This window comes from Toxotes jaculatrix, chromosome 18, assembly GCF_017976425.1.
Source record: "Toxotes jaculatrix isolate fToxJac2 chromosome 18, fToxJac2.pri, whole genome shotgun sequence".
NCBI lineage: Eukaryota > Metazoa > Chordata > Actinopteri > Toxotidae > Toxotes > Toxotes jaculatrix.
Genome location: NC_054411.1, coordinates 4,496,549 through 4,524,280, shown reverse-complemented (window position 1 = coordinate 4,524,280; position 27,732 = coordinate 4,496,549). Strand labels below are relative to the sequence as shown.

The following is a 27,732-nucleotide window of genomic DNA, read 5'->3' as shown; positions in this document are numbered from 1 at the left end:
GATTTATGCTCTGTGATTTCTCAGCGCGTGATCTGTGAAATTTAGCGATAGAAACTGGTCCGCTCAGAGGAGGGAGATAAGAAAAGAGACCGAGATAGCATGCAGTCCTAATTTGAGCAACCACCGCTGGTGAGTGGATTTGGACGATATCAAACGAACATCTTTTATTGTTCATAGCGTTGCATGATTATGAGTCCATGAGAAGGCATGAGGGGAGGCAGTCGAGTGAGGGCACGCAGAGGCTGAAAGTGATGAGGGTGGGGGGTGCAGGATAATGACTGAGCCGCCGTATTTCTGCAAGCAGAGACTACAGTGTGTGTGTGTGTGTGTGTGTGTGTGTGTGTGTGTGTGTGTGTGTGTGTGTGTGTGTGTGTGTGTGTGTGTGTGTGTGTGTGTGTGTGTGTGTGTGTGTGTGTGTGTGTGTGTGGTTGACATAAAGCAGAATGGCCAGGGTCAGCTGATTATTTGGATGTTTCTCAACTTTTATCTCAAAGTTCACAGTGTGTCCTCTCATGACTTTTCCAACAACTTTCTGTTCAGACTGTTGTTATTAGTTTTTTTCCACAGTTGGCAGCTCACTGGGCTTCTCTTAGGGCCCCAGATCCACTGGCATTCGTAACAGGCAGCATGTTGGGCATCAATTATTTGTTATACTTTGACACTCGGTATGAAGCTCTTTGCCAGGGCTCCGAACTATACTGTAAATGTAGCACAACTAATACTGGATGTTTTTTATGCAAATACAAAAAAATTGAATTTTAACAGGTTCGCTATCAGTTTATCTGCCAATTCTGATTTGTTCCACATAAACACATAGCTTCTCCCGATCCCGATAAGGATCCCATGAATTCAGTAATGGGTTATTAAAGAACTGTGACCATAATACGCACTGAGGAGGACTTTTTGTAGAATATTACAATACAGCTGAGGATGATTTGAATGTCAGTTTTGCAGTTATTTGTTCTGGTCATGAGGCAAATTACTGGACAAATTAAAACCTTGACCTGTCAGAGAATCATCAAAGTTATTTCAGTTTAACCTTAGGGGAAGTTTAGTTTAAGTGTCCTGTCCTGCTCCTCACTGGTGGTCAGAGGTCTTGGAAAGTCAGTGGGCTGAGCATCATTTAGCTCTGATAACCATGTACTTCCCCATCCCGTCCCATCACTGTCTGTCGATCCCAGGCTTCCCCTCCCCTTCACCCCTCCCTCCAAGGGGTATTAAAACCCCATCACCACCTCCTCACCCTGAGCATCAACACACATAAAATACAAACACACACACACACACACACCCATCTCCACCCCCGACCATGACCCAGTTTGGAGGGGATGAGGGGGTAAGTGAGGACCATTGTGAGTACCACAGGAAGAGAGGCAAGATGCTCTGCCTCCCTCATTCCTCTCCCTTTCAGGACGAGCTCACACTTGGTTAAGCACACACACTGAGGCTCTTTATGAGAGATCGGCCGCGGAGCTGTTTGTTTTGTTTTCACTTTTTTGTTGTCGGGATGCCATTGTTGATTTTAGGTCAGGGTTGTTTGATGTCACCCGAAGTCAAGGGGTATGTAAAGGAGGGTAAGTGAGACGAGGAGACAGAGATGAGGGGCCTCAGGTTGAGAGACAAAGGACACCGTACCTGGCATCTGGGAGAGAAGGAGTAGAGTGAGTATGCTGCTTTATCACTTTACTTTGCAGCTTGTGCTTTTTTAATTTTTTTTATTTTAAAGTGATGCCAAAGGACAGGTGTGTACCAGGTCTGGTCTGAATTTGTCTTTGGGAGAAGTTATATTTCTAACACTAAAAAGAAATTCATGTGTATTTTTTTTTTCCTGGTATGAAGCTGAACAAAAGGCACAGATGCACACAGAGTGGCTGCTCGTGCCTCAGAGATTCTTCCTGTAACATATGGAACCGGTTTACCGTCATGTTTCTTCCCTTCGGACACTGTTAATGAGGGAACTTTTAGTTTCCCACGAACACAGAGGGAGAATCGCTCCTTCACAACTCGCCTCCTTCCTGCAGAATGAAGTGTAGCTCGTTCATCCATCTCAGCAAAGACTTCCTAATCTCTGAGACTCTCTCACAGGCCCGGGATTCACGTTTGACCACGCAACAAAACGTACAGCAGTTTCTACTTTGATTGTTTTTCTGATTTGAATTCCTTTATGTCGTCTGCTACTCGTTTTATGAGCCAGAGGCCCAAAGTGGGGTCCACTGTCTACTCAACCCTTTGGAATTTGTAGTTTATTTGTGTTTCATGGCCGCCTGCATTGATCACTCTGCAAGTAAGTGTCATGTCCGTGTTTGTGTCTGTGTAAATACATGCACCATACAGTCTGATGCTCTGATAACCTGAAGCAAAGTCGCTCTTGGCATGAATGTTTTTTAATCTCGTCCGGGACTCTTTTCAACCAAGTTGCTGCTGCTGAAAAAAAACAGAAGCACACAACCAGAAAGTGTTGATAAGAAATCCGTTTCTAGCTACGTTGGATTTTTTTTTTTTTTTTTTTTTTTTTTTTTGGGTTGGTGATTTGAATATCTCTGAGTGCCCAACAAAGGAGCTTATCCAGCCCTTCAGAGCAGGAGAAGGGGAACCACAGTATAAGAACCCCCCCCTGTGCTTTTTAAGCCGAGCATTTGCTGGCGGTCGGTCCTCCACAGCGCTGTTGTAGTGGTTATCTCCACTCGTATTGTGAATCCACAAGCGAAGGCTGTGACCTTTTTATGACATAAATTTGCTGTTTTTTTTATATGGGGTCTCTTGGCATCAAAACAGCCAGGATTTAACCCACATTTCGTGATCCAGGGGGGGTTATCATGGACAGATGTCTGGCCAGCTACTGTGTGAGCAGATTAGTTTGATCTGTGGAGGTGGAGGCTCTGTGGAGAGGGGCGTCAGTGAAGCCACGGCCCATCACTCGTATCACTCGTTGGCATTGGGGCTACTCTGATAACAAAATTTATTTCGTGTGATGACAATAGTCTAAAAGAATCTCACAGGCCATTGACCACTGGCACTCACACAATGTGCCTCATTGTGCCTGAATTTCCATCTCATTCCAATTAATTATCAGCCACATTGTCCATTTTTTTGAATAAAGGTGTTTCTTTTTAATGTAATTAAGCTTTACAAAGCCAGAGAACTAAATCTCGGCACACGCTGCAGCACGTTTTTTTTTTAATATATATATCAGCGACAAGGACGACTTCAAACGCCATCGCCACACATTTGGAACTGGCTTTGGTCTGGATCTTCTCCGATTAAATTTTCTTTGAGGATTTTTGTTAATATTAAATGTAAAAATGTGACTCTGTCGCATGGATTGAACCGTTTTTTTGAAGCAAGGAGAGTAATTAACCTTTCCCTCTGTTGAGTACTTTTGTTCTCTTTCTCTCGTAGCCGAGCCTTTCTGACTTTGCCTCGCTGTCGGCTACAAGTTTCTACTTTGGACTGTAGAAAGACTGTTGTATAATTTTAATTTTAGCAATACATTATCTGACCCCTTTTCTCTGTGAATGCAGAGGGTTTGAATTAACAAGTGTGAAGTTTATTTGGTGACTGTCGATAAACAACCTCCTCTTTAGTATTTTATTTTAGACTTTAGTATTTTTTTATTGAGTGAAATTCTGCATCTTGCCAGTCTCACATGAGAAACTGGAATCTGCACATTTGACAAAAATTACAGCTCATATTTATCACTATAATTCCATTTCAGAGTGAGTATTATTCTGTTGTTGTGGCTTTCTGGCATCATGCTCTGTGATAATGTTATTATGTAAATCAAGCTTAATCGCTGCAGCATTCATACCATTGCTTGATAGCAGAAAATAGCATTCTGTCAAGAGTTAGACAAAGAGAACTTGTAGAAAATTTGTAAATATACTTAAAGTTGTATTATATGGCCATTAGTCCCTCGTTCCATTAAAAATTGTCTGTTAGGGTACAGCTACATAGCTAAAGGTCACTGTGCAGCACATGTTGCTCACCTGAAAGTGTTTCAGAAAAGTGTCACTACACTGAGATAATAATGTTTTATTTTAAAAATTCATTAATCTACTGGAAATTTAACAAGAATATGTACAATAACATGACAGTCTGTTTTTTGCATAGTTGCTGGATTTTTACTATTGACAGCTGAAGGGCTTAATATAACATTCAGTAGTCGTGGGGGGGGGGTGGTTTAATGGAGAGAGACAGAGGGAAAAGGCGAGTCATTAAAAGTTGTAGACAAATGACTGAAAGTAATCAAAATAAAATAAAAAGGGTAAAGTCAAAATGAGGAGTGTTTTAAAGGCAGCAGTCCAACAACAGATCAGCAGCATCAGGAGCCAAATCAATCTGGAGCTGAAGAAAGCGCTGACGGTTTTGTTTTATTGGTTCTACCTCAGGATCTTTTACAATCACTTTAAAAACACTGAGAGAGAGCTAATTGATGATTAGCATGATGCAGAAGCAGACTGAGGGAATGTTTTACCTAAAGCTTGTACTGACATTCATACTCCACAGGGAAAAAAACTGCATCTCTGCTGCGAGCTGACTGATTGATTGATGGCTGCTGCACCTGAACGGATGTTTGAATGAGCACTGCGTGAGATTAGCAGAGAATCAGAGGCAAAATAATACTAAAAATAACAATGGAAATGAGCCAGTAAATTAATACTGTCTGCATCTGCCTCAAACGCATGGTCCACACGATATATTCATTGATATTATGTACAATAATAGTTTCACTTAGCCGTTTAATGCGTGTCATCTGTCTATAAATGTATGTTTGTTTGCTTCACTTGATTCAAGTTCATCCAAAGGCTAATGAATGTGTTAGCCTTACATACACTCATTAGAGCTTTTTTCCTACCATTTACAGTACGTTCATTATCCAGACTGCCTTTGGCCTGTGTCTATTAATATGAATGTGGCTTTGTGTGTGTTTACGCAAGAATCTGCATGTACTGTATCAAAGCTTGAATATGTAACATGCAAACATACAAATGTTTTTTTTTTTAAATGGTTCAACCAGACAAAGGACAAGGATACAGTTTTGTATTTTATACTTGTATTTCATATACTTACAATCCCTTTTTATGATTCTTGCTTTACTTGAAACTCCATACTGGAGCCACGTACATCTGCATCAAAAAAAAAAACATCAGTGAATCAGATCACATCAGAAGATGACAGAAAACAAAAAGAAAACATTGGGTACAACTATATGTTCATCTACATATGTTTATGTGCAGAATTTTAAATATGTTGTGAACTATGCAACATAAAAAAAGAAATACCACAAGCCTAAACTTAATCCTGATATTCTAATTTTCTCAAGCAATTGTCTTATTTAAATGTTTTCATTAGTGTTTAAATACATTAGTATTTGTGGAGTCAAACATGGTGTTTAATTTAAAATCTGACATACAAAAAACCATGAGCTGGCAAACCTGTTACGTACCTTCACCTGTTGGTGTGCAGAACTCCCCTGGGTGATGCATGCAGTTACAGCATCTCCCTCTTATGCAATTACAACCTCGGTCCACCTGCAGTTGTCCCGTGCACAGATCTGGGTTTGTCCTGTGGTGGGCTCGTTTCCCCCTGGTGTCCCTCCCAAGCCCGTGGCCCTCCAGCTGCAGTGCCGTGCTCACATGATGAGTCACTACAGTGAATAAGGAGCACCTCGGCTAACCTCGCCTCAGTGTTTCTCATGTAGTCATGCTGATTTTGTGCAAAGGGACATTGTGGCTTTGCACCACATGCTTTTTGAAGTTGTTGCACGTGTGTGTGTGTCTGCCCATCTGTGTGTCTGTCTATGTACTATATCTGGATGTGAGTCTCCGTGGACCCCAAGGGATGAAAGCCAGTGACTGAGGGGATCCCCCCGGTGACACTAACTGTAATTGTAACTGTCTGTTTGAGTCAGAGCACGAGGTCATGATGTGGAGAGTTCAGCCCTCAGGAACTGATCTCGTTGACCTTTGACTTTGGACTGTTCTGGTAGGGCTGTGAGCTACGTCCTGGGCTCAGATGCATCAGAGAGACTGATGCTTTGATGACCCACGGTCACACAGTCATGACCTTTCGGCCTGATGGCTGTGGAGCCATTGATCCTGAATGTGATTCCCTTTCAAAGCTCATTAGTAGTCTCCTATTGTATAAAATCCCCGTGAGATTACACTGGAGGGAGGTTTAACTCGTAATTGTTTCCTTTTCTGTCTTTGGAACCAGAGTCTGGTGTTTGTTTGTTTTTTTCATGTGTGACATGATTTCAAACCAATTTGCTGTTCGTTCTTCAGATCAAAGTAACAGAGAGGAAACCTGCCTGCTCTGTCTGCGTGGTGCTATTCGTGAAGCTGACTCACACTGCTACCTTAATGCACGGAGTCAGCTTCTTACCCCTAACTGCCCCACTAGCTCCCGCAGACATAAATTGGATGAGAAAGCAGAATGCCAGGTTATATGTGGCTGAGGTAGCAGGAGCAGTAAGCTCAGGCAGCTGTGTGTGCCTGGGCTGGAGCGTCTCTCCTGGTGAGGAGGGAATGTGGCAGTTCCTGGTGCACAAGCTACCTAGGAACTCAAGGGAGGAAGTACAAGTACTTCATCAAAGCAGACACTGAAGTTCCTCTATGTCTTATAACTGTTTAGAGGCTGTTTTCAGCAGAGTCTCCAGCTACAAATATGTATTAAACAGAGTGCCTGTGTACATGTTGCCCCACAGCATTAAACAGCAAAACAGCCTTACAATTTAATGAAATCAAGCCCACTGTTTGTGTGAATCTAGTTATTATTAGCTAAAGGACAACTGTGCAGCACAGTAAGAGTTATGTAAAGAAATGAAATGATGTAATGCAGGAAAAGTCAGACAGAGCTGGACCATGGAAGGACACTGCAGTGACTCTGTGTGCTTGTGGCAGCCTCTCGCTCCTCTCAGGCCATGTGCTGCTTACTCACACTCGTTGGTCACAGATGCTCACAGTTACACTCCACTCTCACGAGCACTTCACTTCTCGGACAGATTTCTGCGCAGTTCAGGCAGTTGTGCGCTCACACAGTATGTCGGTAACAATGCGCGCTGGAGTGTGGATATGCACAGGCAAAGGATTCCTGACATCTACCTCCTGTGTCCCAGGCATGTCCTTATATGGTCAGAGTGATCAATACTCGGCGCATGTTTCATCGCAGTGTTTCTTCAAAACATCCCGTCCTCCCCGCTCCTCCTGGAGACACAGAGCAGAGGAATGGGAGCTGCTGCTCGTCTCCTCCAGCTAAACTTTTCCTCTCGCTGCAGCTGCAGCTCCAGTTCACTCAGACTAAGCTCTCAACCTGCTTGGTAAGGACATCGTCCCTGGAAGCCCTTTAAACCCCAACCTAAGCTAGTATTCATGGTTGGATTTTCCTCTCAGTCTAGCTGACAATAAGCCATGCGCTATTGCAGCTTCAAAAGGGGGGAAAGTTCTGTGGAGGTGTCACACTCATACCCCAAAGCTGCCCTGAGGGACAGCAGTGTTTGGGTTCAGCTCCACTGCCTGAGCTAATGTGGGTCTGCTGTCTGACTCCCCGCTCCAACGGTTTGTGCCCGGGCCACCTGCTGATTCTGCTGGTTTGGATGGACTGCCTGGAGCCAAGACCTAACCTACATAGGCAACATGTCCCTCTTCCGAAATTGTGCTCACACATACTTACGCGCACATGCACGTAAGTATGGCACGGCACAGCACGATGTCATTTACCTCCCAACCAGAACAAACCAGTCGAGTTAATACAATCCTGAAAACTGCACCTCACACAGAAGAAGGCTCCCTAAGAGGATTTATTTCTTCAAAAAGAGATAGGCTGTTAAATAAAGTGTGTGTGTGTGTGTGTGTGTGTGTGCATTTGGCGATAGCAAATTCCCTATTTGGATTATTTCGCCTCCTTCTCAGTGCTGCTTGATGGTATTTTTTTTAATACTGATATCCTCTTTCCACCCTGTTTGGTCTTCTAATTCCCTAAAAAGCTTGAACTTGACAGCAACCTCACTGTGGCACTGAGCTCCGGGTTCTGTGTGTGTGTATTGGTGCTGCAAGAAGCAACAGATCAAATTAAGGATATATTCATGGCTGAGCTCAGAGACGAGCTCTCATTTTAATTAAGGCAATTATTATGTCACCCCCCTTTTACATTTTGCCACTGAACCTGCAGAACGAATTCTGTTTCCACAGGGATAAAAGTCTTACTAGAAAAATTCGGACAAATCTTACTAGTTGCTTTGATCACACTTCGAAAGCATTTATTGTGAGCTCATACTTTCTTCCTTTTCTCTCCCCCTTTGCTTTCTCCAGAGTCTGTGAACAGGTGAGAGAGGGACACTGTCTGCCCCACTGTCCAGCGACACCATGAGCTGGAGCTTCCTCACGCGGCTGCTGGAGGAGATCCACAACCACTCCACCTTCGTGGGGAAGCTGTGGCTCACCGTGCTCATCGTCTTCCGCATTGTTCTCACTGCAGTTGGGGGAGAATCCATCTACTACGACGAACAGAGCAAGTTTGTCTGCAACTCGGGCCAGCCAGGCTGCGAGAATGTCTGCTACGATGCCTTCGCTCCTCTATCTCACGTACGCTTCTGGGTCTTTCAGATCATTTTGGTGGCGATGCCTTCTCTCATGTACATGGGTTATGCCGTCAACAAGATTGCACGATTAGATGAGGCCAAAGGAGGAGGTGGATCTGCGGCAGTCAGAACAGGAGGAGGGGGTTACACACATAGGAAGCCCAGGAAAATCTGCTTTGGAGCACGGCAGCACCGGGGCATCGAGGAGACCGAGGAGGACCAGGAGGATGATCCTATGATTTACGAGGTGCCAGAGATTGAACCCCCTAAAAGGCCACGGGATCCACTGCAGCCCACACCCAGACCCAAGGTCCGGCATGATGGGCGCAAGCGCATTCGGGATGAGGGGTTGATGCGGGTCTATGTTTTGCAGCTGGTGTCTCGTACAGTGCTCGAAGCGGGCTTCCTTGCAGGCCAGTACTTGTTGTATGGGTTCCGCGTGACGCCAGTGTTTGTGTGTTCGGGGAAGCCTTGTCCTCACAGTGTCGATTGCTTTGTGTCGCGGCCTACAGAAAAGACCATCTTCCTGCGCATCATGTACGGTGTCACCGTCCTCTGCCTCACACTCAATGTTTGGGAGATGCTCCATTTGGGGATTGGTTCCATCTGTGACATTCTTCGCCGTCGGCGATGCCCACCGCAGGAGGACGAGTACCAGCTGGGTTTGCTGGGCACCAACGGGGGTGTGGAGGGCTCAGTAGGGGGGACAGGGCCCGAGGCAGGTTCTGAGGGAGGGGTGGGTGGAGATGGGGCTGCCGATTACGTGGGTTACCCGTTCTCGTGGAACACCCCATCCGCTCCACCTGGCTACAATATTGTGGTCAAACCTGAGCAGATGCCCTACACGGACCTTAGCAATGCTAAAATGGCGTGCAAGCAGAACCGAGCAAACATTGCCCAAGAGGAGCAGCAACAGTTTGGTAGCAATGAGGATAACTTTCCTACTGGGGGGGAGGCCCGCGTAGCGCTGAACAAAGACATGATCCAGCAAGCTCATGAGCAACTGGAGGCGGCCATCCAGGCCTACAGTCAGCAGCACCGGGCGGAGGAGCAGCTTGGGGACAACCAGGACGACAAGCCCCAAAGTAACATCATCCAGGCCCAACCTCAGTCACAGTCACAGCCTCAGAAAGAGCGCAAGCATAAGTTCAAGCACGGGAAAGGAGGCAGCAGTGGAGGAGGCAGCAGCAGCAACAGCAGCAGTAGCAAATCAGGAGAGGGAAAGCCCTCTGTATGGATTTAACCCCAGAAACAATGACAGGTACTGAAACCGTGTACATAGACTAGAAATTGGATGACGAGCTGCTGCAATCTTTCTTGGATATTTAAACACCACTGTGCCTTAAACAATCCTGCAAGCTGGAGAAGATGTGTTTGTGTACCAAGGTGTGTAAAAAAACAAACAAAACAAAAACAAAAGCGTGATGTTGCAGCTGACAACTTGTTTTGTCTGGGCTATCACTGTCTAACTTGAAACATCACACCAACACAAACTGTAATAGGCTACAGTCTGTCGTTTACATGTCTCATTCTCCTTGAGCAGATTCTTGACCTCTGTTGTCCTCCCATTCGTCCTTTCGTAGGGATTTGGAGTTGGGCTTTGGAAAATTACTGAATGATACCGAGTTCTCTTGCAAATCAGATTGATCCCAGATTTGGCTTAGCTCATTTTCTGGCCGTTCCTCCGCAAAGACACTGCCTCCATTAATACGTTGATACAGTGACATCAAAATGAAGTACGGTCACAATACCCCAGCTAAGGGATGCCATGCCATCACTATGCCCTGGCAAACTAAAGAAATAACCTGTTACGACGTAGATGTATTAAAATGAAGCTTAATTCAGTGACAGCTCCTAAAGCAGAGACTTCAAAATCCAGTAAGAACATTAACTTCCTGAGGACTGTGTCCTGTCAGTCGTGTTCTGTGTCTGCTCTCTCTCTCGATGTGTTGTGTTGCTGTGACTTTGCATTCGACAGCATGTTTCTATGTGTTTCCTATGTGTTTTTTGATGACAGTGCTGCACCAGCTGCTACTCAGGAACCGCTGAGTACAGCAGGTGGCTTTTTGACCAGTCTACAGCTGAAATTTCCTGTAAGAAAATGCTCTTTTTAACAAGGTGCATAAGCAATCCAGTTTTTATACCTTACTCTTCAACTTCTCAGTTTCTCTCTCTGGCTCTTCACGGCTATTAAACAAGGCTGCTCAGTACTTCACTGCTGCTCCATCTGTCTTGTAGTTGACTGCCCCCTGGTGGCTTCTTCTGCAGGGCATCGTTTATTGGGGAGTAGATACCAATTGCCAATGCTACCCATCCAGCAACACTTAAACCAGCTGTAGTGTTCCTTTTTTATCGACAAGCCTTGTGTTAGTTAAGTCTTCCCAGCGCCACAAGTTCAGTGTTAGATGCACAAGGCTGCAATATCACCACCTTGTAATGGAAAAGGTATAAAGCCATTACTATAGCATAGTGAGACCAAACACTGTTTGTGTAATGCAAGTGTCAGTGCCAAGATTTTAATGCTAGGCTGCTATGAAGCCTGGCTGTTTGTAGCTTTGGAATACTGTGGCCATGCTACTCCAGTTGTGGAAATATGCCTACGTGAGACCAACCCTTTTGTAAAAGTCACTCGTTTTTTGTATTACAGTATGCATATTGCTTTTTGGAACGGGATTTAAAATAGAAAACTCCAAAATGGAGTCAATTTTTATGTTCGAGTTTGTGTTTTATATGAAAACACTCTTTTTTTCAAAGACATTTTTTTGTAAAATAAAGACAAAGATGACAAGTTCTTAAAAAAAAAAAAGAAATAGTTGTATGAATATTTATGGTTATTGTGTTTTAAATTGCCTTCTAATTGTAAAAAATGTGAAATATGACATAGTATATTTTTATAATATGTCGGCTACAGTGACTTAATGACGTAAAGAAAAAAGCCAGATTTTTCCTTCTGTGTTACAGTGTCAGTATTTAATATATGTAGCAAACCTCTGGGCTGTATTTTAATAAACAGTGTTCGTCCTTTTCCAACGTTGTTCTGAGATCTGCTGAGCAGCTGTGTGTGGAGACAAAGTGGCTGATGAGACCAGTTGGGTAAAGGACATGAAGCGGACAAATTATTCAGACCATTCACAGTGTTGCCCCACAGTTGCTTTCCAAACAAACTTAGATTGCTTACTCATTTCATGACGATAACATTTGGGAGGGAAAGCAAATCTGAAAAGCTGCCAAATTCGTCATCCCTGAATGGTGAACAAACGGAACAAACCATTTCCCGCGTGAGGCTGCGAGGTCGTACATGGTGTACAATACGATTAGAAGAACTCTCTCTGGCTGGTTTGTTCACCAGCAGGCACCACATGTCTGTTCAACAAGCCTAGCCAACAGCAGACAGACATAAATCACCAGAAGTGCTCCAGTCAGCCACTCCCCAGAGCGGTGATTGACACTGGCTTCTCTGACGCCGCTCGGATACCAATAAGCCACTGGTGATTTACTAATAGATTCCCAGTCAGAGTCAGTCTCATCCCCTGGAGGCCAGTCAGCCCTCATTAAATTCTTCCCCAGTACCCAAAGTTTCTCAACTAAAGTATTTACCACTGTTTGCAGAGAAAGAAACAAACAGTACAACAAACATCTGCCAATGTTTTGCAGTCGGACTCAGCTGGATCCAGCTGGAGCCACTAGAGGGCGACTCCCTGACAGCAGAGGGAGCACTTCAGAGAGGAGAGTGAGGAAAGGGTGGTTTTGAGGAGGTGCCATGAGGGCACTCAAAGACCCCATCTGTTTAAAGTCTGCATGACTGGCAGCTTGGCCTTACATCTCCAAAACTATTCTAGGTTATGTGGCTCAGGCATTTTTAGGGGAAAGTAAGGAATTCGGGCAGCTATCCAGGTCAAAAGAATTACCCTGTGGCACAGTTATGTGTTTGTCTCACCCTGCTCTCTTCTCTCAATTTGAAAACTGAAAGGAGAATAAGTTTGAAAGAGAGTGTACTCGCTGGACAGAAATGGCCTTGATTACTACTTTTATTTAGGTTTATTCTTCTCTGCTTATTGTTGCTGTCCTGTGACAACCATGGTTCACCAAAATGCCACTAGGGACATTAAAAGAAACAGGACAAAAAAAAAAAAAATGCCCTGTCTGATTTGATTATGGTAGTCTGGTAATCTTACATTAAGAGTAAGTTTTGACCTTTGTAACAACAAGATAATAGAAGATAATAATAGATAATGGATTTCACTATCAAGAAAGGTTTATGTGTAATCCTTAAGGTTTAATGTTCTAGTTTACCACTAGGGGCAATTTCCTTGTATTTGTAAACATACTTAGTCTATATATCTAATTTTTTTAGGGATTTGCATCAAACAAAAACACTGTGTCCCAAACAAATGCAGTGCTGACTGTGCAGGAATTTAACTTTTTCTTTTTCAAAGTAGCAAAAAAAAAAAAAAATTGAAAAATAGAAATGGATAATACATGACAAAATCACCTACATCTGAGATCACAGACCTTTGGGTAGAGGAAGTTACTCTTTAAAATTGTAGCTGCGATGTCGCCGTTCACAGGTACAGCAGGAGTCGTGCAACCGGCTTTTAACAGTGTCGGAACAATGCTGGTATCAGCAGTTATTCCTCTGTGACTTATCTCTTTACATTCAGAGAATGTAAAGCCAGTAAAACCAGTTTTATCAGATGAAATATTTTGTGGTTCTGTTCATCAGGGATACCACAATGTCCACCCTCAGCATTTGTCTGCCTCTGTGAAACAATGTCTGTGTTCAGAAGAAAGACTGTGGTGAGGCCGTGTTGTTTCCCTATGTTTCTTATATAGTCACCCACATGGGACGTGACAATAAAACCAGTGATATTACCAAGTACAAAGTCTGATTCATACATGCATTTGTGTGTCTGTGTGTTTTTCTATGCCTTTTGTAAAATGTACATTTCTTTGAGTGCCACTCTGGTATCCCCTGGCAAAGATTTTTTTCATATTCTTTGACGAATACGTTTGATTTGCATGTGAAAAGACCTATTTTCCTACAAAAAAATTAATAAATCAGAAATACGTATTGAATTAAGCCTCGGCATCTTTTGTTTTGGCTCAACAGCAGGACAAAAAAAAATAAAATAATAACCCATCAGGAAATAAATCAATGGCTGCCCACTCTTGAAACACTGAATGTTGTCCTGTGCTTGTCAGTATGAGATGTGCGTTTGATTTTGATTGGTGGAGAGCAGGGGGTCTCTGCAGTCCTATCAGGAGAATTACAGACACACAAGCTGAAGCTGTGTCACTGGCAGGAACAACAACAGGAGACAGAAGAGCTGTCACTTCAGCTCACGTCAGCCGCGTCATTTTGTTTGTCACTCTGGCAGTTCATTCGGTGACAGCTGAACTTCAGCTTGTGATGAGAGAGCATCTGAGTCTGTGAGGCTTTAAATTACATTAACGCACAATCAGCTCAGTGTTTGTTCCAATTAGCCACTGGTTTAAATCTTTTAAAAAATTGAATTGATCTTCAATCAAGACTGAACTGTTAGAAATGTTCTGTGATCCTTCAGTGCTTTCCTGGAATTGAGAATATGAATGTGGAGATAAGCATGTTTCCTCCTTCTCGTTCATCCAGCCGGTTTTCTGTTGTTTGCGAGTTCGCAAACACACCGCCTGGCGAACAAACAACAAAAATGGAAATGGAAAGTATGTTTTTGTCATTCTTTGGAGAAAAAAAAAAACTCTCCCAGGAGAGTTTCGCCGGTGGGAACAAGCAGAGTGCTGCAGCTGGATGTACAATGAGGTCACTGCCTATACGAGCGGAATCTCATGACCGATTGTCTGGCATGGCAACTTGTGGCAGCGGGCTAGTTTCTCTAAGAAAGACACAAACGTTTCGTCCCATTAATGGCCTAACAGGCAGGACGCAGTGACCCTACACAGATGTCGTTTTAGAGATGGCGGACACAAGCTCTTGTTAGGAATTCTTGGAGACAAGAAAAGAAGAGTAGAACAAAGATTGACCCAGTATTTTTAACTGCTTCCTTCCTTCCTTCTTTAACTGCCCCTCCCAAACAGAGTGTCCACATGGTGGCAACTGTGGGAAACCCTGCAGCAGGACATGCAGGACAAGTGAAGTGGACAGCGCAGTGATGTTTTGGCCACTGATACCATAGCTGTATGGAATATGGAAAAATATGAGGCCTAATAATGAACTATGTATTACTATGGGTTCATGTGTGTGCATATACTCCCGTACAAGTGCACATGGCCCACATCAGGTTAAATCGGTGAGGTATGAGGCGTGACCAAAAAAGAGAGGATTGATAGAAGAATGCCCGTAAAAAGGCTGTGCAAAACTATGCTACTAAATCAGAGGATCGTGTTTTGTTCCAGTCATGAAACGAACACTGGGCACAAACTGTGCCTGAAAACTGCTGCTTGTAAGTAGAAGCAGAGCTCAGTATAATAAAGACAACTCTTGGCAGGTTGTGGGCACTTAATGGCTCAAAGACTGTGAGACGTCTGGGACAAAGCTTTTGCTGTCTGGTTAGATAGAATTTCACTCCAGCCACTGATTACATACAAGTAACTCCTGATAAATATTTATTCAGTTTAACTTCATTTTCCCTCTCAGCTCACGCTGTTCACAAAAACAACAAAACCACAATCATTTGCACAGTTCTGTAATTGGCTCACCGCTCCAGATTGTTCATCTACAGCTGGTACATTATTTTTCACCGGTGAAGGACTCTGTAAATATCAGCACAAAAGGCAAAACTTCCTGTTTTACAAAACCCACCAAAGTCTCAATGAAAGTGTTATAAAAAAAAAAGACCTTAACAAAAGTATCAGCAATAGTTTTTGCACAGTTCCCAATCATTGTATCACCTTACATCCAGATTTAATCAGTTAAATCTGGATTGAATTAGCTTTTACATCAACTTAAAGAAACCACTTGTTTTAAAATTAGCATAGTACAAAAAACAGGCCTGTTGCCACTTTGTGACAGGATCTTTCTCCATGTGGTCGCGGTGGAGACAAGCTCACCATAGCAACTTTGTGTTTGAGTTCCTGTTTCCTTCTGTAGTGTCTCTGTTCAGTCCTTGGCTCTTAGCTTCACTTAGTGTCCGTTGTGGTTTGTACTTAAGGCTACTGGGACATGATCCCTTTCCTCATGTGCCTATCGCATTCATCAGTGTCTGCGATGTGGAGTTAAACACAGAAATCATCTTCCACAGCCGCCACAAACCTTTTATAACATTTGTGTTAATCAAAGTGTGTGAGTCACACACTTTGATTGGTTAAATGTGAGAATGTGAGAAAAAAAAATGTTTTAACATTTTAAATTCACAAAATATTCTTTACATTCATGTGTGCTAAGTTTGTTTTTTCCAGCCAGACAGTCTTCACGTGAAGGAGGTATTTAATTTTCTTCGGAATACATTCATTTTGATTTAAAAGCCCCCATGCTCAATTATATAACAGTCACTGGTAACTGATTAGTAAAAGGCACTAAGTTGTAGACCCTCCCAAAGGCGTCACAAAAGCTTCCAAATTAAAATAAGTGCCTCCAGACAAACGCTGGAACATTTTGTGTCAATAAATACAAGTTGTTTACAGAATGTTTACAGTCCTTCGATTGTTCCGTTTTGATTTCAGTGCAAATGTCTTGGCTGCTGATGGTCCAAGCGTCCACCTTGCATGGACACACTTGGTCCACATCATTAGCCAAAATAGATCCATGCAATCAGTCAAAAGTGTATGAAATCCTTCATGAGTGATTGCCTTCATCCTGAGGCACTTTGCCTCCATGTCCTTAGTTGTCCCTGGATCTGGGAGCTACTTTTCACCTGGTTTACAGTTTCCCAGGTGAAGCCTGAGCACCCCCTGACTGTGCAGCCGCAGCAAGAGGTTGAACTCAGCCGGCATGGCGTGGAATTTCTTCTTAGCTTGTATGTCATCGTAGTAGTGGTTAGTCAGGGCATGGAAGCTATGTGGGTGATTACTGAAAGGCCAGAACCCATACAGATGCACGTTGGAGCAGAGCTCAAGCGCCAGGCTAGTCATGATTATGCCGGAGCTGAGCCTCACTGCTCTCAGGCCCTCAGCGCGCCATAGGACAGCCAGTCTCTGGAGGTACTCGGGGTTGAAGAAGACAGGCCGGATGGGGCTTTCAAAGTCCTCAATGGTGTAGGCGGCCCTCAGAGAAACAGGAGTGTTGTGGCCGAAGGAGAAGGCGGGAATGAGCAGCAGGGAGTTCCCATATCTACGCAGGCTCTCCACAAACGGACGCCGACGCCCCATTAGAGCGCCATACCTGAAAAGAAACAACAGATGTGAAGCAACAAAACCTCATTCGGTGACAGTACAGTGAGATTCTTTCTCCTGCTCACTTCTCTAGAAGGATGCTTGGATTTGCTGTGACAAGATCAGTCTTGTTGCCCACATGTTTCGCATAGCCGTTCTCCAAAGGAGGTAGGTTGCACCTGAGCAAGCAGCGAAGAAGAAGCAAAGATCACTATGTGGTTCAGCAACAGAGATAAGATCAGTTCTCTTGATTAACACTGTCAGCAGCCTCTCAAACTGCCAGACATCTTTCTCACCTGATAACAAACTGAGCGGAATCGATCATCGGCCCACAGCTGCTGTTGGCCAGGATCCCTCCGTTGCCAACGACAGCGCATGTGTCCCATGTTTTATTTGGGAAAGGATGCTCCTGAAATCAATAATGATGGGAAATGCATTATGAAACACTGGCATTAACACTTGTGTCTGAATCCGTTTCCTTCTCTGAGGAAGTCCCCTGCGGTGTCTGTTTATTAGTTCCTATTCTTTAAGCTTTCTTCCCTCTTCAGTTGAATTGCCTCCAAGTCTTGCATTTTGCATTTTCTTTAATCTTTTGGGATCCAAATGATATAAAAGAAGCCAGAAATGTTTTTATTTTATTTTATTTATTTATTTTTACTGTTTGCAAATTTGGACAGTTAATCTCCTGAAATGGCTTTGGTACTGTAGATATTTAGACCAGCTGTTTATGGCAGCCATATCTTACACAACCTCAGTACACTTAATGGGATGTGGCGAAGTGGTTTAGTGTTTTCCTGCAAAATTTATTGGCGGAGTCTGGGTGAATTATAATCAATTATATTTTTCAACCTCAAAATCGCGGTCTGGAAGACTTTAGGTGTTTTTTTAAAATTGTTAAATTCCAACATTTAATTGAATGTAATATATTCTCATTATGAAAATATTTGACAGACACACCCTAAATCTTGAAGAGGACATGGCTGACAACAGCAGTATACAGCAAATGTTATATAGTATACTGTATCCTGTGGGCCTGTGGTTACTGAGACTACGAAGAGGTGTGAGAACCACTTCCTGAGACTAATCTTTAAAAAAAGAAAAGAAAAAATTAACCTCCAGAACCTGATGGTGTTATTATAAAAATTGTGATTTTGTCCGAGCTGTTGAATTTCCCATTCACATGCAGCAGGTAATATACTGTGCTGTGGAGTCGTGTGTGTCACAGAGCCAACATGTGAGGAGACACATGGCTTATGGCAGCGAAGAGTAGTGAAATAATCACTGTGAAATAAGTCACCAAACAAGCAGCCAATGTTGCGGTAATGTTCATGAGTGACAAACAGAATACCTTTGCGAAAGTGCTGAAAGTCTCCTGGTTCACCACATGGGTCCTCTTCTTTTCCCCGTCGTACACAAGCTTTGATCCCACTGGAGTGTTGGCCTGCGTAATAATAGCTTTCTCAAAACCGTGGCACTTGGTGCTCAGGTTGGACCTGGGGAAAAATAAGGGCTTTGTTAAATATCATAAAAGACTCTCAGAGACTGTTGACCTGGTCAGTTTAGGCGTTGAACTGTAAGTGACGGCCGTCTTGGTGAAGTATCTTTGTTTGACCGCGACAAATGTGGCCATAATGGGTTATATTTAGACGATGTGGTAGACATTTGCATGTAAGTTCCTCGGCTTTCGTCACCATTTCTGTTTCTACTTCTTCTTCCATGTCTCTAGTTGTTCTTCTTTCTTTAAATCTAGTAAAGTTCAGGGTCACACCATCACATTTAGTTTTCAAAGATCGGCTTCAGCTGTTTGTGACAAATGTAAGTCAGGGGATCCTGGCTCATCTTCTCTGGGCATGCCCTGACGTTTTGAGGAAATATTTTATTTACGCAGTACAGTTATTGAGAAACAAGCTCCTTACAAGCTATTTTGGGTTGTTCCTCTTTGATACCTCACAGTGGCAGCACAGTGACACGGTATCCTGTCTTTATTTGGAGGATAGCAGATACTCTGCATCTGACTCAAACTGTGAATTTGTTAAGATTTGTGGTGCCTTTATTGTTTATATCAGAAAACAAATGCACTGTCTACAGACACAAGAGGATATTGTCTTTTTATACCTGAATTTTTTGTAATTGTCCTCCTTCTTCTTCCAGGTTTGAGAGTAACGCTTTATTACGTCGATGACCTCCCTGTGAGACACACACACACATACACACACACACACATTCAACCATGTAGCACTGACATGACTAGATTTGATGAAGGCAGAAACACAGAGGTTGGTGTTTGCACTCACTTGCATCCTTCACAAGGGTTAGGGGGCTGAGAGGTGGCTTTCTTTTGAAGGGGAGGTCTGATGGGTTCCACATTACTGTGAAGCGAACAAGAGAAACAGAACAGGTGAGTAAAATGCAGATCCCAGAGACAAAACATGTAATCAAAGTGGCTCTGATACAACTCTGTTGCTATAGCTCTGTTGTCTACCTCCATGAAGACCAAAGTTCTTGTTCCACAAGTGCTGTTTTGTTTGACCTGATGCCAGTATGTTAATTGTTGCCTTGGGTGTTGCTGTGGAAGTTACTGTTCAGTGCTGTTTTGACCTATCTACTGAGCTCTCTGACAAGTCACTCCTGTCTTTCTCTCACCCATCAAAGAGCAGATACTTTGTGGCTTGACCACGCCTTACGTCTACATTGCTCCTGCTTAAGATAAGATACACCTTTATTAGTCCCACAATGGGGAAATTGCATCTGTCAAAAAATGAAAAATATAAAACTCAAGATTAGATTTACTGGAAAAACAACTACTATAAACAATATGACAATGTACACAGTGTGTGCAGTATATGCAATATTGTGCAAAAACGTACACAACTTCAGTACACTTAATGGGATGTGGTGAAGTGGTTCAGTGCCAAAACATTAGGCAAAACTACCGTAGGTGGCCCCATTGGCTTGATAGGTTGCAGTAAGTAAGTAATCATACAAAGCTCTGCATTCAGGAATCTAATGCAGGTAGAGCCATGATAAGTCTGACAGCTCCACGAGCTATAAACTAACAACCAGAGAACACACCTACGAGCACAGACCTATGGTATTTGGACTTTAGCCTCTTTGTGTTTTTGACTTGTAACGTCCACGTTCTGTTTTTAAATTTCCTTAAAGGGCTAAGACAAAAAAAGAAAGCCTTTGATGGCTTTAATTTTTAGTCTTCTGATGTGTGAATCTGCCACAACTTATGACTGTTATTAAATCAGACAGAGTTTATCCAGCTAAATACCTTTTTAATCACACATGGTTATTGCTGTGGGTGCTCATGTTAAGTTTAAATAGCGTCTCACGTCTCTCTTTCAATTACTCTTTAGGTTTTAGAATGAGCTGTTAAACAAATCATGACACTGAGATGCGTTCACATGTACTTAACCAAAGAAAAGAGAGGAGAAAGAAAGGCCTCTTTTTCTCAACACCAAAGTTATTTCACACTAACTTTGTGTATTTTGGCAAAGTTGATGACACAAGTGGAAAAGGAGTGGGTAAAGACTGCCAAAGTGTGCAGAAAAAATGTGGGAAAAAAACAGTAAAATGCTTTTGCCCCTATGTAATCAACTATTACACCAGCTCCTTTACCACTCTTGTCTTGTCAAATCCCAGCCCCCGACTAACACCTAGAATACAAAAACCTGCTTGACTTAACTGAAGAAACTGTGTGTGTGTCTGTGTGTGTGTAAGTATGTATAGGTGGTTGAGAAAAGAAAACTTACTTGTCGTTGAGCAAGCCCCAAGTGAGAACGGTCAGAAGGCTCCCCACAAAGAGAATGATCATCACATGGAAGAATGACTTCGAAGGCTGTCCCCTCATACCTCTTCCCCTCCTGCTTACTTCACCCGTTTAGCCCCCTCACCCTCTCTCTCTCCCCCCTCTCTCTCTCCCTATCTGTCCCACTTCACCCTACGCAGCACTAACTCTTGTCTGCCTTCTGTCACCCTCCCTGTGTTTTCATATCTCCTTCACCCACCGTTTCTCTGCCGGCTGTATCTCACACACAAAGCCTGTCTCTATCTCAACTCTGTTGATCTTTTGCCACGCTGCTCTCTATATGTCTTCTAATGCCTCACTGGCCCCTCTCGCTCACGCTCCCCAGCCGTCCTGCTTGCCTGGTTTGATTCAGTGTTTTTACCCTCCTTTGGTGAGTGAGAGCAAGCCTCGTGTGCTCTCAGCTTTTCTTCTTTTAAGCCTCTTGTTTAGGCAAGTCCTCTGTTTTCTGTGCCCCACTACTTTGTTTTCCTTTCTTCCTGTTTGTATGCAGATCAGCTGAGACGAAACTGATCTTTTGTTGCTCCACATCCTACTTTAATCCTTGTCATGTCTCTTTGGTCCACCCATCTTTTTTCCCATGCGCTTAGTCACAGACAAACCCACAGTCCTACTTTCCGCCTTAGTAGAAAACTACAGCTCCTTCCGCTCCCACCTCAGAGGCTCAGCCTTGCCTCTCTGCTTTCCCTTCCCTCCCCCAGCCATCCTCCGCCCACACCCCTTAAGCCCCTCTCCCCTTTGCACAAAAAGGAGGCAGTAACATGAGTGCCCGGTACTGAATTAGACCACAGTTTGCCTCTCGACTCGTGTTTACATTTGTGTGTGTCAGAAGACATGTTTGAAAACAATGAGGAGAAGAACAGGTTCTCTCAAACACACACAAACACACACACAAGCCACTTGTATTCCAGTGTCCAACCTTTCCAGGTGTATTGCCTCATGTTCACTAACAATAAAAGTGAGTGTTTCTCAGTTTAAGAGGTGGGAGGGGGTTGGGGGCCAAGGAGGGGAAGTCTCCACTCAGCTGTGATGTGAAGTTGTTTTTAACTTGGCAGCGCTGCGGGCTAGATCTGCAGGATAAATATCTAAATAACTGAAGATGGAAATGAGAGAAGCATTAAGTCCGGGGGAAGCCAGAGAGAGACGAAACGCAGAAAGAGGAGAGTTAATGACCAGGGGAGCCATAACTCATTTGTTGTTTGGCTTAAGAGTTCTGTGTTAGAGAAGTAGAATGAAGTTATCAGTCACATCTCGACTGAGCTCTCAATAAAGCAGTAAAGCCTTGGAATAATGTAGTAATGCGTAGTAACCATCCATTTTTGGCAAATGTCAGTGTTTGCTGCAGAAAACTCGTTTGGGATGTTTGAGGCTGCTTTGTTGTGACCAGACAGACGACAGGGAATAATCAATAAAGAGGGCTGTGCAACAAATAAAATCAGGTTAAAAGTACCACCGGAGACAGAGGGTTGTTAAGGAAAGTAAAAGCGGCACTTAACCCGCTTTTTACCTCCAACACACATTCGTGCAACGGTGAGCAGCTGAGCTTCTTATAGGGAAAGTCACTTGTCATAGTAATTTGTCACGATAAACCTTGTCATAATAATTACGTAATTCCCCCATTGTGCGACTAATAAAGGTGTATCTTATCTTATCTTAATATGCAAAACCAGTGACTTCACCACTTGGGTTTCACGCACTTTCTGACCTCACGTGTGATTGTAAATATTTGATAGTCAAATTGAGTCGTTCAGTCACTGCACGCGTCTTCACTAAAGACTGAAAGAAAGAAAGAAGAAGGAGTAGAAACAAAGGATAAATCACTCTTCCTCACCACAACAGCAGTTTCTCACTGTCTCTCTCAGTGAAGAGAGACAAAGAACTAACCCCTTAGAGCAATGCCTGTGGGACTAAATACATAGATACACATCCTCTCATGCATCATGAGACACTAACAGGAATGTGAGGAGAAATGTGGGGGAAAACGGCTTTCACTAGCAAGGAAACTCCACAATAATAACAAGGCTGTGGGCGAGAAAAAGGGAGCTACTGCCCCAGAATAATTGGAGTGTTTTGTGGAAGAGGTAGAGCAACAAACACCTTGCCTCTAAAGCAGCCTGTTAAATCAAATATCCAGACCTCTCATCTGGTTTCCCCTCATTACAGGGCCATCCTGCTGCCTCCCGCATACAAGTCAGTCATTAGCTTATTACAGACAAGGCCATTTCCATCTAAAGACTCCATAAGCTATTTAACCACATTAAAGCCAAAGAAGCGATTTTTCATGATGACATTCATAATCTTGTAACACGGGAGATTTCTCGGCATTGTGCAGCTCTTGTGCGCCCGTAGGAAGCCCTCAGTCTCTTTTACTCAGCATGGATGAATCATGCCGGAATTATCATCTCAGTGATGGATGACTGTATAATTAGAAGGTAACTTTTTGTGATTAATTTGATATTCAGTAGAGGGAAAAGCATAAAGTTGACAAAGTGTATATTGTGCAACATACTGCAGTTGAATCGAGTTTCTGCACGTGCCTACATGCATGAGAAACTGGCAGAGGATGCCTTTAAGCTCTTAAAACAGTAGGCAACATTGTGAACTGTTAGGATGTCCATGCTTGTATATTGGCTGATGGTTTGATAAGCATGTTCACAGTGTGTGCATCTTTGTATGTGTCTCAACAGGAAGTCTGCACACAGCATGCTCCAGGCTCGCAGGCAATAATGGAGGAAGAGTGGGGGACAGGTTGCAGGGGAAACAAAGTACTTCCCCTAAAGAGCCCATGTGATATAATCACAAGTCAGACAGAAGGACAAAGGTCCCATTGTCACCCAGACAGAACGTTATAAATCTCTCCTCCCCGTCCTCCACCTCATTCACCTTGTTTAACCCATTCCTTCAGCAGTGATGAGGCTACTGTTGTTGCCCTGCCTCCTCTCACGCACAGGTTTCAGAACTACTCAAGAAACCCGCAAGAAACAGGATGTGAACCTGCTGTACCATCACGTCTGCTCAACATCACTAAGCGATACGTGCCCCTGAAAACCCAGAGAGCTTCTCATTAGGTTTTGACCAAGTTTCCGGTGTGTTGTGTTTTTTTAGAAATCAGGACAAACATGGGCACGTATGCTGCAAATTAGAACGAACAAAACTGAACTGACATTTCTCTGACAACTTCATTGTTTTCTTTTACAGTTTTGGCAAAGCCCTCAGAGCAGAATTAGTTTTCCATAGGCAGCCTGACACAGGCCTGTTGCTCAAACACAACAACTGGTAATAGGTTGCGTTACCTTGAAGAAACCATGGTGATCTGTAGTGTTGATCTGTATGCACTGTACTATCAGATATGAATCAGTAAACTGTACGCAAAATATTTCTCTGCTCTCTTTCAGTATGACTGTGACTGTCTGTCAACAAGCAGTGAACACAGGTGAGTAGATGATGCAAAGTGTTCATGCAAAGTGTTCACATCAAGTTTTTCAGATGGCAACAGGCTGAGGAAAACAAAGTAACTCATAGTCTTGAAATAGATTACCATGAGCTGACAGTTTTGTGCACTTAAAGACCTGCAAATTATTATTTGATTAATTAATTGATTAATCAAGGAAATAATTGTAAGATAATATACCAGTATTGTTAGTTACAGCCTTACATTTACCTTTTCAGACCTCTAACAATCCTTCAAATAACAGCTTACAACCCATGAAAACACAAAGGCAACACTACCTTCGTGTTCTGTACATTTCTGGCAGATAACACAATCTTTTAAAACTAGGCTACGTAACCTAATGAGGGTCCAGCAGAAGCAATGTAAAGTTTTAACATTTTAACTGCATTTTCTTCCCATTAGCTTCTCTGATCATGAGCTCTGGGACTCCTGGGCCACCTGATGGAATCATTTTGTGGGCTTTCTCCAGCTGTTGGTCCTTAAATTGTCATTACCTTCCACCTCACTTGCTACGGCTGAGACTGGTGAATGGCTCCACGGGGAGGTGTGATGGGAGAGGTAGGCCTGAGGGGGGCAGTAATGGGGTCATGTGGTTACAGAACAGCTGATCCGGCTGCATTCCAGGGCTGCTTAGCATGAGGTCTGGTGCCCTCATGCCTGTTTGTACTACCACCCTGCATGTTCTGTTAAACGCTCACACAACCAGAACAGACACGTAAGCACAAACACCCACAATGTGCACAAACCTGTAAACTACGCGTAGATATACTGGGCATATGCCACACATGCAATCACTTAGAGGGGCACATGCATAATTTACACTTCCTGCTATGGCTGTAATGGACATGGAAGACCCTCCATCACAAAGTATTAAAAATCAATCCCTAATAGCTGGAATGGAGTAGATCACGGTTGTTTGTGAGCAACACAAAGAAAACAATAACCACATTTTTGTGTTTTTTGTTTTCTCAGAATGGGTCAGTTTGTCAGACACCCCAAAATCTTTTCATCCTCACAGACGTAATGAATGAAGTCATTTTCCTGCAGATCCACCTCAGATAGTTAAGACTTGTGTGCAACACTCAGGACGTCCTTCAAACCTGTGGATTTTCATACCAGCTGAAACCACTAGATGGCAACAAATCTTTAAAATTACAAACCTGACGTGTTTATGATAGGCTGTGGTATTTACATACTATGTCAGGTGTGTCTCCAAATAATAGATTTTACATTTCAGTTGAGAACGTGGAGCTTCGAGGAACTTCTTGACAACAGCCCCCACTTTCAAACAGAAGTAGTAGTAAGAAGTCTGTCTCCCTCAGTTTGGGATTGTTTTAAGACCAAACGTTCAAGGTATTTTAAGTTCTATTTGTAAAAACTAGCCAAGTCGTAACTCCTTACTTTTCTTCTTCTTCTGTCTAAAATGTGTTAATATTTGGCCGTTTGTCATCTTGTGATCACTCAGAGTGTTAGCAGCTTTTCACTCCTAATTATTTTATGCTAATCAAGTATTTTAATAATGAGAGAAAACACAGGAGACAACCAGTGTCTTTATGTACACTTTTATTGTTTGCACTTGACAGATGGCAGAGTCAGGCAGGACGGACAGAGCCAGATTACTTCTTGGTCTCCTCCTCCTTGGACAAGTTCTTGATGATCTCCTCCTTCTTGGCCTGGAGACGCTCCTCTCTGCGCTTGCGGGCCTCCTTTGTCTTGGAGCGACGAGCCTCGGCTTGGTCACTGTAGGAGCAGCGGAGAGAAAGCGACAGCTGTTCACACCCATACAGACAAGGTATTTTCTCCCGACTCTACCGCAACTTTAACTTCAAATCATTTAATACACATAGTTTAAGAGCCTGAGTCTTGACTTACGCCAGGAGCTTCTTGCGGGCCTTGTCTGCCTTCAGCTTGTGAATGTGCTCCATAAGGATACGCTTATTCTTGAACACGTTACCCTTGGCCCTCAGGTAAAGGCTGTGGTACCTGAGGGAGAGCAAGGCGGAAAAAGGTATGTTTGGTGCCAACAGATTAACACAATTAATATAAGGAGCAACAACAAGATGTCCTGAACCTACATGTGCCTGTCAATCTTCTTAGACTCCCTGTAGCGACGCAGCAGACGGCGCAGGATCCTCATGCGGCGCATCCAGGACAGCTTCTCTGGCATACGGGCATTGGCGGTACCCTTTCTCTTACCTGAGAAAAGGAACGAGGGAAGGTATGTCAAATTTATTGTACACAACAATACTAAACACTTAAATACTTTTTTCACACAGATTCCTAAGTTGATCTGTTTTGTGGAACAATTTTAATACAGTTTGATGCTCGCTTTTCTGTTCATGTGACCTACAAATTGCCAGTCAACAAATCTTACATACAGCATCAGGTCAAATCCATTTCCTTGAGAACTTACCGACACCCATGTGTCTGCCCTTGCGGCGTGCCAGTGTGTTCTTGCGGCAGCGGGCCCTGGAGTGGACCGTGACAGGTTTGCGAATGATAAGACCATCCTTCACCAGTTTACGGATCTGCTGGCCTGAACACAGAAGGAAACGGGTGAGCTACAGGGATGCACTCAACACCAGTGTATTTTTAGTTTCAGCCGAACAATGTTTATCCAAAAGAACATTTAAGACAAACACCAGCGCTGTCATTGTGAAAAAAGGAGACACGTACACCACGTTAAAGCTCCAGATTTTTTTTTATCATTTTACAATGTACTGTTTTTTTTTAGTCTTGTACTACACTTCAGGAATACACCTTCAGGGCTGTTGCATGTTTCCACTTAAAAAAAAAAAACACTGCTCATTATAAATTCCTACCCTGACAACTGTGCATTAGATCTATGTGCTGCAGATTTATGTGTGTGCATCGGTTTATCACAGGTTTAGGTGACTGTGGTGGAGCCAGTGAGCCTTAACACCGGGACAGAGACGAGCTAAAGGCTGTAACATCACTGTCTCGGTGAATGATGCAGACGGTCATGCTGATCATCAAACTCTGAGACGACTTGTTGCTCCACTTACGGGAGTTGGCGTTGGCGATCTCATTGGTCTCGTTGGGATCCAGCCAGACCTTCTTCTTGCCGCAGCGCAGGACGCTGGAGGCCAGCCTCTTCTGGAGCCTGAGCATGCTGCAGGACGCACAGACAACAGCCGCTTAGACACGTAACTACAATTTCACTGTTCATTCCTGCCTCAAGATGTTTATCAAGCTCCGTATCACGCCACTGGAGCGTTTTCTCATGGATTTAAAGGGTCGCTACTCGGGATCGGTAACTGAAAAGCCGTTAGCCGCATGGCTAACATTTAGCTAACCGCAAGCCGGGTTCACAACATGGCCTCTCCGACTGGTACATCGTGTCACACTGAGACACGTAAAAATATGGGATTTTGATTTTGTAGGGAGGTATAACCTTTATGTGCCAATGACCAGGAAACTAAACTGTCTTAATAAAGTGATATGGGGTTAACAGATGAACATTTTAACAGCTAAATAATGACTTTTACTGTGCCACCAACAGCGATCCTACCTCATGGCTGCTACTTCAATAGGAAAAGGAAGGCTTGAGAGACGGGACTGGAAGCT

At 43.4% G+C, this 27,732-nt stretch overlaps 3 protein-coding genes across 4 annotated transcripts; 1 reads left to right on the top strand and 2 right to left on the bottom strand.

Annotated features, from left to right (window-relative positions):
- Window positions 1–8,363: 8,363 nt before the first annotated feature.
- Window positions 8,364–9,821, top strand: gjc1 (gap junction protein gamma 1). Of its 2 annotated transcripts, XM_041062551.1 has the most exons (4): window positions 8,364–8,702; window positions 8,739–9,201; window positions 9,301–9,620; window positions 9,702–9,821. In XM_041062551.1, the coding sequence occupies exons 1-4, from the start codon at window positions 8,364–8,366 to the stop codon at window positions 9,819–9,821; spliced, it is 1,242 nt and encodes a 413-aa protein (XP_040918485.1). The 2 variants fall into 2 exon arrangements, with proteins under 2 accessions (XP_040918485.1, XP_040918484.1); XM_041062550.1 differs by having other exon boundaries at window positions 8,364–9,821.
- Window positions 9,822–15,165: 5,344 nt separating this feature from the next.
- Window positions 15,166–21,336, bottom strand: st8sia6 (ST8 alpha-N-acetyl-neuraminide alpha-2,8-sialyltransferase 6). Its single transcript, XM_041062554.1, has 7 exons — window positions 20,641–21,336; window positions 19,177–19,251; window positions 18,998–19,069; window positions 18,231–18,375; window positions 17,179–17,291; window positions 16,969–17,061; window positions 15,166–16,892 (listed from the first exon to the last, which is right to left on the bottom strand). Exons 1-7 carry the CDS (start codon window positions 20,736–20,738, stop codon window positions 16,415–16,417), a joined length of 1,074 nt encoding a protein of 357 aa, XP_040918488.1. The 5' UTR covers window positions 20,739–21,336; the 3' UTR covers window positions 15,166–16,414.
- A 4,354-nt stretch (window positions 21,337–25,690) lies between these two features.
- rpl19 (ribosomal protein L19) lies at window positions 25,691–27,716 on the bottom strand. Its single transcript, XM_041062564.1, has 6 exons — window positions 27,677–27,716; window positions 27,171–27,277; window positions 26,558–26,680; window positions 26,220–26,340; window positions 26,017–26,127; window positions 25,691–25,884 (listed from the first exon to the last, which is right to left on the bottom strand). The coding sequence occupies exons 1-6, from the start codon at window positions 27,679–27,681 to the stop codon at window positions 25,761–25,763; spliced, it is 591 nt and encodes a 196-aa protein (XP_040918498.1). The 5' UTR covers window positions 27,682–27,716; the 3' UTR covers window positions 25,691–25,760.
- Window positions 27,717–27,732: the final 16 nt, after the last annotated feature.

Excerpts from the sequence above, each read along its gene's own strand:
- rpl19 (XM_041062564.1), bottom strand. Across the intron at positions 26,341-26,557 it reads GGGCAGACACATGGGTGTCG|GTAAGAGAAAGGGTACCGCC; the intron begins GTAAGTTCTCAA and ends TCCTTTTCTCAG. Across the intron at positions 26,128-26,219 it reads AAGAAGATTGACAGGCACAT|GTACCACAGCCTTTACCTGA; the intron begins GTAGGTTCAGGA and ends GCTCTCCCTCAG.
- gjc1 (XM_041062550.1), top strand. The coding sequence starts at position 8,364 with ATGAGCTGGAGCTTCCTCACGCGGCTGCTGGAGGAGATCCACAACCAC.
- st8sia6 (XM_041062554.1), bottom strand. The coding sequence starts at position 20,738 with ATGAGGGGACAGCCTTCGAAGTCATTCTTCCATGTGATGATCATTCTC. Across the intron at positions 19,070-19,176 it reads AACCCTTGTGAAGGATGCAA|GGAGGTCATCGACGTAATAA; the intron begins GTGAGTGCAAAC and ends TGTGTCTCACAG. Across the intron at positions 17,292-18,230 it reads CTTTCAGCACTTTCGCAAAG|GAGCATCCTTTCCCAAATAA; the intron begins GTATTCTGTTTG and ends TATTGATTTCAG.